Source organism: Cyprinodon variegatus, unplaced genomic scaffold, assembly GCF_000732505.1.
Source record: "Cyprinodon variegatus isolate N-32 unplaced genomic scaffold, C_variegatus-1.0 Scaffold288, whole genome shotgun sequence".
NCBI lineage: Eukaryota > Metazoa > Chordata > Actinopteri > Cyprinodontiformes > Cyprinodontidae > Cyprinodon > Cyprinodon variegatus.
The window spans coordinates 787065-797218 of NW_015150741.1; the positions used below are offsets into that span (position 1 = coordinate 787065).

Sequence of the window (10154 nt, forward strand, 5' to 3'; positions counted from 1 at the left end):
ATATATATATATATATATATATATATATATATATCCATCCAGTAAATATATAAATGTTTGAGGCATTGCCAAAAAAAATTTTCTCTGTTTCCCTTTACTTTTAAATACTTAATTTTGTCATGGCATTACAAGACAGCCTTGGACGTTCTTTGTGTATTTTGTATTATCAAGCACTAGGTAATTAAAAAAAAATTAGTGTATGTCTTCATGGGTGAAACTGTTATAACACTATGTTAAGTTTTTGTCAATCACAAGTTAAAATACTAATCTTTACTGTATATGATTCTATCAAGAAAAAGTTCTGTTGGTGTTGCATCAGTCTAAGTATAGTTAAAATAATTCCTATTCCTGGTAATGTTTATTACCATAATGTAAAGGCTTTAATATTTACTACTGTAATAGACAGAGCCTGAAATTTTCAAGCAACCAACCACTGTGGCAGGTGGCATGGAATTCAGCTGCCACAGAGGTTTTTTTTACTAAATATATTTTTTCATGCCTAAAATAAGAGTGGATGACTCCGAAAATGTTTCAGAAGGGTTCTTGAACTTTTACAGAATACATATTATGGTGCTGTCAGGTTATTAATCTTCTTAATCTTGTTTATGACAAGATCTGCATAATGACACAGAGAAAAGATGAAATTAGAATGGTTTTATTTACATGAATGTTTTAAGTTCTTTTGTGCTCGGGCCCTGGCAGAAGACTTTGATGCTATGAATCCCTTGGATCAAATAAAAAAAAGTACAATAATAGCAGGATAAAAGAAAGTGAAGATAAAGCATGATAAAAGCAGGTAGTAAAACAAACAAAGTCAGTTAGACCATAACCTTAAAGCAATAATACCTCAGTTACCAGTTCAACTTCAATAGTCAAAGACAGTTCTAAAGAAATTGGTTTTAATTTTGACTAAACAGTGTCAGGGTTCTGCCCTCTGTTTAGGTTTATTTTTAGGTTCTTTGTATTTTGAGTCTTTGTAGTTGTTTTCTGGAAGTGGGGTGTTCCTGAGTTACTTTCTGCGGCGCCCTTGTGCTTGTTTCCTTTCCCCTTGGCTCCCTTCTAGTTATTTCTATTCACCCCTGCTCCATATCAGCTCATTAGCTCTTCCTTTGTTCTGTTCCCCATATATACACCACCTCTGCAGTTTCTCATTGCTGGTTTGTTTTTGATTTGTTGCTTTATGGTGGCTCAGCTCGCGATGTGGGATTCTCCCTGACATCTTCTGATTTTTTGGTTTTCAGTATTTTATATTTTTGGGTTTTTGCCCCTGTTGTCTCTAGAACTTTCATAAAATATGCAAACTCATCTCTGCCTCCTCATCTCTGCATTTGTGTCCTCAAAAACCTCCACCAAACCTTGGAAAAGAGAAGTCAGGCTTTCAGCCCGTTTACAGTCTTCTTGGAGTTTGTTCCAGATCAATGGAGCATAGGAACTAAATGCTGCTTCTTCATGTTTGGCTCTAGTTTTGGGTGTACAGAGTAGACTTGAACTAGAATACCTCAGTGGTCTGGGAGGTTGATACAATGACAACAAATCTGTTCAGGTGCTGATCCTTTCCATGATTTATAGACTGACAGACGGACTTTAAAGTCTATTCTCTAAGCTAAAGGGAGCCAGGTGAAGGACTTAGGGAAAAGGCTGGTGGGTTCTACATTCCTATTTATAGTTAGAACACAAGTAGAAGCATTTTGGATCAGTTGCAGCTGTCTCACACTTTTTTTGGAAAACCTATGAAGACACAGTTGCAGTAATCAATTTTACTAAAGATAAATGTTTGAGTTTTTCCAGATCCTGCAGGGTGTAGAACAAGAAACAGAGTCATAGCTTAACATGAAGTTTAGCTCCAATTGGGGAAAAATGTACAACTAGTAAATGTGGTTAATTTAACATAAGATCTCTTTCTTCAAAATATCTGTTAGTTAATGGCTTGATTTGTGATAATCAAATGGATGGATGTTGTCCATCCATTTGATTATCCATTTTAGGAGGAGGACCAGCAACAATTCTGGCCATAATCAGTGGTTTCAATCTGTAGTAGCTGAAGCTCTGAGGTAACTCTGGATCTATCCTCCTTTTATAAATTATTACTTTAGTTTTGTTTTATTCAGTTGGAGAAAACTATGGTGCATCCATACAGTGATCTGTTCTAAGCATCTAGCCAACATTCTGATTGGTTCTGTAACCTGGCGACATTGTAATGTAAAGCTCTGTGTCGTCTGCATAGTCATGGTAACTGATGTTGTTTGCTATAATCTGACCTAAAGGGAGCATATAGATGCTGAATAGGAGAGACACCAGAATGGAGCCTTGAGGAACCACACATGTGATTTTTCTGGTGTTGGATTTAAAGTTCCCTAATGACACATATATGGTCCTATCCTTCAGGTAGGATTTAAACCAGTCCAGTGCAGTAACAGAAAGGCCAACCTAGATTTCTGGACTCTCTAATAAAATCAAGTGATAAACAGTATCAAATGCTGCACTGAGGTCCAATAATACCAGCACTGTGGTTTTTCCACTGTCTGAATTTATATGAATGTCAGTGAACACCTTAATCAGAGCAGTCTTAATACTGTGGTTGGCACGGAAACCTCACTGGACGATATCAAAGCAGCTGGATTGTGTTTAAAGTCGTACGGAGACGTCTGTTCCAACCGTTGCATTTCCGAATTCTCCCGAGTGGTGCACGACTTTGCACGAGTGAATAAAGTGAATGTGACTGGTCATTTATAAAGGGCACGGGATTGTTGTGGCAGAAGGTTTCCAAGAAAGTTGTGGCCGGTTTGTCTGAAGCATCTTGCTAACCAGTTAGCAACTTAGTGCTAGTAGGTTCCCAATGGGAAAATACATTGGGACCAAGTAGCATTTAGCAACGACTCTGTCAAGGACAGCGGAAACATGCGAGTGGAGGAAAGTTTTATGTCGGTGGTCGTGGATGAGTCTCCTCCGTGATATATTTTTTATTAAGAGGAGGAAAGTGGGGACGAAGTTGTTGTGGAAGAGGACGCCAGGGCGGCAGAAGCTTGGTTTGGTGTAGAAGGCTTAAAGCTGTACATTTTTGAGCCCTTGCCTCGCAAGGCTGCCAGTTCTGTTAGCTCTTCGCCTGCCGAAGACTCAGCTTCCATCCCCATGAACACTGGGACGTAACTCAATGGCAAAGTAAATTATTCTTATTTTTTATTTCAGCTGTTGCGTATATTAGCTGCAACATATGAATCAAGATGCTAAGACCGAAAAAATTTGATTGATGACCAATGATATATGATTGGCCGAATTTAGGTGTCCAAGCTGACGTATAACTAACTGGCCTGCATAAGATAATGAAAAAAAGAACACAGATTTTAGGACATGATTTTTTTTTAAATAGCAATTTCCTAACATTTAGGAAAATATTGTCTGATAAACAGTACATTTAGATACATCTTTAAGCCAGAATGATTTTCAACTTTATCAATATTTTTTCTTTTTAAGGGCTGGTTTGGGATGGGCTTTTAGTTATGCAGGAATAATTTTTCAAAGCTTCTCTTTTTGAACTGTGGTTTTGATGATTGCTATTTTAAGGCACCCAACATAAGGGATGTGTTTATGATTTGAACCAATTTGGACTTTAAACAGGTAAAAAAAAAACTTCTTAATAAAAACCGTGGGTAAAACATCAAGACAGCAGGATAAGGAGCATAGCTACTGAACAATTGTTTTCTACACTGTAGTTTATTGCAGTTCATTGCAGACCTTTTTAGAGTGCAGTTCATCAGCCACAGCGATAGGAGGGTCAACTGTGGAAAAAAAAGGCATGGACACTGTTGTTTTTTTTTTTTTATAACATCAGAGAAGAAAGATTCTCTTGCATTTTGTAGTGTATTATATTTGTGAAGTTTCTCATAGATATCATAGTGGACTTGGAATCCATTCTTTTGCCTCCTTCTTCCGGCTTTCAGCACCCTCTTTTCTCACTGCTGGAACATTTCTCCATGGCAATTTCATCTTCCCAGAGACAACTTTCACTTAAACTGAAGCTATGGAATGAATAATGTTTGCAACTTTAGAATGGAAATTATCAAACAGCTCATCTACTGAGTTATAGGGTAAAGTGAAAGCAGAAGAATACGCAATTAAATTTCAGTTCAATTCAGTTTATTTGATAGCACCAATTCACAACACATGTCATCTCAAGGCACTAAACACTTCACCAGATCATACAGTCAAACTGATTCAAAGTTTTTCTATCTAAGGAAAACCAGTTGATTGCATCAACTCATTGACTCGAATGCAATCCCTCCCACTAAGCATGCTTGTAGCAACAAGCAAGGGTTTTCAATTCTGCTGTCCATGATAACACGCTTTCTTTTGTTAATTAGAGCAGTGGGAAAAATGGCTTCAAAGTAAACAGAAAAATGATCGGATAGCGCAATGTCACTTACAAAAACATTCAAATTACTTAGACCTTTACTGAATACCTGCTCCCAAATATGTCCTCGATTGAGTGTTGGCTGTTTAAGATGGTGAGTCAAACCAAAACTTTTAAGTATGTCACAGTTCTTTTTACCTCTCTCAACATGTACATTAAAGCCCAAATAATTATGTTCAAGACTTTTAAGGGAGCTGTAATTAGACCTTTATTGAAGAAACCTTCTCCCAATCCAAATGAGTGGATAAATTATAGACATATATTTCCCTCCTTTTTTATCTAAAATATTTTTTTAAATAGTTTACAAAATGTTTGAGCACTTACACTGTGATGACATTTTTTAAAGAGAGTTAGTCAGGTTTTAGAGCTCATCCTATTGGTTAAACACAACCGCTGAAGGAAAACAAATGATATTCTCATGGCCTCAGATAAGGGACTTATATCTGTGCTTTTCATGTTAGGTCTTAGTGCTGCATTTGAAACAGTAGATCACAATATTCTTATAGAAATAAATTCCAATAAAAGCTGGGAAAAACAGAAGGAGGGAAATGGCAGCCTAGTGGTTAGGGCATTGCGCTTGTAATCCAGAGGTTCTGAGTACAAGACCCACTCCCACAGACTCCCACTCTGGCTCCCTGAGCAATCACTTGTAATCCAGAGGTTCTGAGTACAAGACCCACTCCCACAGACTCCCACTCTGGGTCCCTGAGCAAAGACCCTTAACCCCACACTTCTCTTAAGGCACCGTACAATGGCAGCCCACTGCTCCCCAAAGGGATGGGTTCAATGCAGAGAGTGAATTTCGTTGCTCTGTACTTGTGACAGTGTAATGACAATAAAAGCTGGGGAAAAAAGAAAGGATAGAAAGTTCAGTAGCTTGTTCATGTTGTTGAGGATTCTTTCTCAAGCTCCAGTGTTACCTGTGAAGTACCACATGGATCAGTACTCACAGATATGTCTCAAAGACATACAAACCTGGATGACTCTTAATCTTAAGGTTTGCTTGAGATTCCAAAATTTAGATGTAGAATGAGAAGCAGGTCTTTTAGTAATCATGTTCGTCTACCAACTACCAGTTTTAGTCCGTGAGGCAGACCCTCTGTCTACTTTTAAGGGTTGTGGTATGTTCAAGACAATGTGGTAATATTATAAAATAACACTTTTTTAGACAACTTTTGACATATTTCTAACTATAATTTACATGCCAAGCATTTTGTGATGGTGCCCCCACCAACACCCCCCCATAAATAATGTTTTTATTTTTAATTATAGCAGTGTTGGTCCACCATATACTGTATCAGAGACTAAGAAATGTTTTTGTTGCTTAGTTTACTTCTCCTTTGACACACCGATAAATAAATAAAATTAAATGATAAAGGTGGAAATTATAATGATGTTAAATTAATAAGGTAATTATTATACGGAGGAATGAATAAATGAGCTAATTAGATATTTCCAAAGTTATTTCTCACTGTGAATTTCAATTACTGCCCAACTTTATTTTGCAGTAAATGTATGCCTATGTATTATTTAGAATTTGTTTATTTCTGTATTTATTTTTAATAATAGCAGTGTTGGTCCTCCATATACTGTATCAGAGACTAAGAAATGTTTTTGTTTACTTCTCCTTTGACACACCCTTAAACACAATGTCTGTAATGCTACAAGTTACTGTGACTATGACGCATATAAGAGCCAAAATGCAAGAATGACATGGCACAAGTGAAAATAAACAGCCCTGTCTCAGGTAGCAATGGGCTCCTGAAAACCATATAATAGTATTCTGTGTTATTAGATCTAATAACCACAAAAGTAACCTCTTTATCAGAAAAAACTTCAGAAAAAGAATCTATTACTGAACTTCACAATACTTAAATAAAAATTATACAATTGCTACACTATGCCAATTGCATTTACCAGAACTTTGTATCCCTAATCTGATACAAGCAATCTCTGCAACAAAGAGGATTTTTCCTTTTGTCACTTTTCTACAGCAAATATGGCTCTGACATCAAAAGGTAACTATGTCAATCTTTCTGTTTACTAAAGGACAGAGCGCTTAAAATAAGACTCTTTATATGAAAAATATATAACAAAATGTAAAATATATAATCATTACAAGATTTAAAGACTTAAAAAGGAAAAACACTAAGGACTTAAAGGAAAAACACTAAGTAAGAGCAGCAGACTCCATTTACTCTTATTGTAGCTAATCACCAAGAACAATACCAGATATCAAAGAAGGCAAAGTTTTTTAGAAAATCTTTTGGATGCCAATTTCAGATTTAGGCTATTAGATATATCCATATAAAGGTTGAAAAGTTTGTGTTTACAATTTTAAATTCAATTGTATTTACATTCACAACTGCACATAGTATGCACAGGAGGTAAACAAGGAAATAATGTGGCTAAGCCAGTTAGTAACTTACAGTAAAGCTTTTAAATAGGCCAACAATTTTAACTGGGTATGTATAAAATGTTGCGTGAGAATAAAAGGAAAGCTATCTGAAAAGTTATAGAACACATCCAGTTACAGTGATCAGCAGAGCTGCTGTTGTTCTTCTATAACATAACCAAGCAAACTAACAGGCAGGATCCATCTGATCACTACAATGAAGCTAATATTCCTTCTAAATCTCCTCTGGGTCCTCTGCAGCACAGGTAGATTATATATGATCGATCTTTAATAGTTTTTCAAAGAATATTTGTGTTATTTCTGGTAAATAAAATATGTTACATCATAAATATTTATGTAGCTAATATCTTTATATAACGTATATTTTTATGGCAGCACAATATTGATAAATGTATTTTAAATATAATCTTTGTTTATTTGCAATTGTTTTCTGATTTCAGCTCGAGCCTTGCAATGTGTGACCTGCACAGATAAGACATGTGCCAGCACAGTTCCATTAACATGTGGTTCGGAGACTATGTGTATAACGGCTAGAATCCTAGGTAAATATATATATTCCCATGTTATAAAAGATTAATTATTATAATTTATCACTGTGGAGTGGTTAATTTATTTGGCTGTAATGTGACGGACTGAGATATAAATACCGTTATTGCAGAATGTGCATCTGGCATCAAAACAAGCCAAAATGACACAAAAAATATAATATAATTAATTATTTCATGATAAAAATGAAGATCATACCCTGTTTCCTGATACTAACATTATGTTTTTGTGCTCTGAAGGAACTCAGTCTGGAGCAACAGCAACACAAATCTACAAAGCCTGTGCATCATCTTCTCTGTGTCCGGCCACAGGCAGTTCAAGTTTTTCTGTCAACATGGGTCTCCAAAGTGCAGTTGCAGATGCTGTTTGCTGTAACACAGACAACTGCAACTCACAAACCCTGTCGAGTAGGTGTCATCCCAGGTTTACAAAAATCTAATGCTACCATTTTGTTTTGTCTAATAAATAGGAGTCTTCTCTATTGTGCTTATTTCAGTTCCCCCTACTCGGACACCAAACTCCCTTCAGTGTATTGTCTGTGACCCTACCACTTTTCAGTGCAACACTCCAATAACGTGCAAGGGAGAGGAAAACAATTGCTTCACAGCCTTTGGTAAGCTTTTATGTATTATAGTGTAAATATTATAGGCTAATTTCAAAGAAAATATTAAACCACGCTAAAAAAAAAAAGAAAATTACATGTCATTAAAAGCTGAGAACATATAAGGAGCAGTCCTGGTGTTTCAATACTTTGATTTATTGGTTTTTCTAAAGAAAACTGTCTTGCTATAGCATGCTTTTTATATCAACAGTGACTGATGGAACAAAGAGATTTCCAGCAATGGGCTGTGTAAGTCCAAATGCATGTGCAGCTGCTTCAAATCTGGGTGGTTTGCCTTTCATGCATAATTTTAGGATAGTGCGTGGACCAGAATGCTGTACAACAAGTTTGTGCAATGTTCCAACGACAGCACCCCAAACCACACCTACAGCACAATCCACCACAACTGCAGAAATAGCAGGTGACAAAGAGTTTGTAACGAATCATTTATTACAGTTACAAAATTGTTATCTTTAAAGGTATAAACTCAAAATTCCTGATAATTTAGCTTTGAACTGTTTGAAACCACCTTATTTTATTTAAATCAGTTGTACTTAATTTGAGTTTTTCCTTTTTATTCAGGAGGACTGCAGTGCTTAACCTGTACTGATGAGGCTTGTTTAAGCACTGTTTCAGTGACATGTTGCTCAGAGATTATGTGCATCACAGCCGTCATGCTAGGTTTGCTTTCAGTTATTTTTTTTTACTTCATGATAAAATATATATTTAGACATTTTGAGGTGCTCTATGTTTTCTAACAAGAACAAACTGCTTTTTGACTCTGTAGCAACTTCATCTGGAGCAACAAATCAACAAATTTACAAAGGCTGTGCTTCATCGTCTCTGTGTCCCAGGACAGGCAGTCACACCTATTCCATCAACTTGGGTTTCCAAAGTGCTATTGCATCTGCTGAATGCTGCAACACCGACAACTGCAACTCACAAACTTTGTCCTGCGGGTCTAATCACAGAATTTTTTAAAAGAACGATTCTAATACTCCCTTCTTTTTAGTCGACTTTTTTGGGGGAGGGCAGGTGTTTTATTCTTTGTTCTTAGTTCCACATTCCATATTAAGGAGAACTGCTCTCCTGAGACTTACAGGTATTTAGTTATTTACACTAAAGCTTAACTATAGGCAGTCTATAAGTCAACTATAGTACACAAAAAAGTAGTTACCTTAGCCTGTTTTGAGGATACAATGATTTATTTGCAGTAATTCTGGAAATGTCTCTCTTTTTGTTTGCATCTCTCCAGGAAGAGGTTTGTGACATGTGTCTTCAGTTTTGTACCAAAAATGTTGACCTAGTTCATCACATTTTTTGTTTTTAGGCTGTTGGCTCTGTGCTTCCCCACAAACAGGCTGCTCCTGCAGTGTGTGAAGAGTTTTCACACATTTACTTTTTGTCCAAACATGATCCTGTGTCAGACATACTCTGTATTTTTTCCCCATAATGTTAACTCAATATAAAATATGTGGATTTTATAAGTTCTTTACGATGTTCAAATATGTTTAATTAAACATTTGGTTTATCATTTGATTGATGTAACTTTAGAGGGGTTTAAAGTCATATTAAAGGTTCCTACTTATCTCTTTCATCAATATTAATGAAATTATTTCATTTCTTAAAAACACGCACAAACTATTTACCGAACTCTAAAAACAAATCAAACTTAGAAATACACTTTAACACTTAAGTTACCAGTAGTGGGATCCTCCTGATGTTTATCATATGTCAACAGGAAGTTTAACATTTTAATATGTGAACTGCTGAAATAAGCTAAGGAGAGCAGAACTAAGATGTACAGAAGACAGAATTCTAACTTAATAATAAAAACAAGAAAACAAGTCAGAAGGCTATTTAGTATTCTTAATTATAAAAAGTGAATTGTCATCTAATAATTTTCAGTCTTTGATTAAGTTAACTAAATCAAAGACTGACACTTTTTTTGCTCTGATGTACTTTATTTTTTGATGTGATATAACACTTTTTCTCTTTTTTGTCTTTTTTCAAATGCAAAAAAATCTGAAAAAAAAAACAAAAGAAAAAACATATTCCATTTTACCATAAATAAAAGAGAACAGGAAGAAGAAAAATAAATCTTATAGTACCTCTTTTAAAATATCTTAAAAGAACAGCTGCTTCATTGATGACAATAAGACCTAATCCTTTTCCTAATGTCT

General features: G+C 35.6%; 1 protein-coding gene across 1 annotated transcript; it reads left to right on the forward strand.

Moving 5' to 3' along the window:
* The first annotated feature begins 6923 nt into the window (after positions 1-6923).
* LOC107090282 (phospholipase A2 inhibitor subunit gamma B-like) lies at positions 6924-9550 on the forward strand. Its single transcript, XM_015383585.1, has 7 exons — positions 6924-7069; positions 7265-7366; positions 7610-7777; positions 7867-7983; positions 8183-8392; positions 8554-8652; positions 8759-9550. The coding sequence occupies exons 1-7, from the start codon at positions 7021-7023 to the stop codon at positions 8950-8952; spliced, it is 939 nt and encodes a 312-aa protein (XP_015239071.1). The 5' UTR covers positions 6924-7020; the 3' UTR covers positions 8953-9550.
* The last annotated feature ends 604 nt before the right edge of the window (positions 9551-10154 follow it).

Bases quoted from the DNA above. Each gene is read 5' to 3' on its own strand.
- LOC107090282 (XM_015383585.1), top strand. From the start codon at position 7,021: ATGAAGCTAATATTCCTTCTAAATCTCCTCTGGGTCCTCTGCAGCACA. The intron at 7,070-7,264 runs GTAGATTATATA...TTCTGATTTCAG, and splicing joins CTGGGTCCTCTGCAGCACAG to CTCGAGCCTTGCAATGTGTG. The intron at 7,778-7,866 runs GTAGGTGTCATC...TGCTTATTTCAG, and splicing joins CAACTCACAAACCCTGTCGA to TTCCCCCTACTCGGACACCA.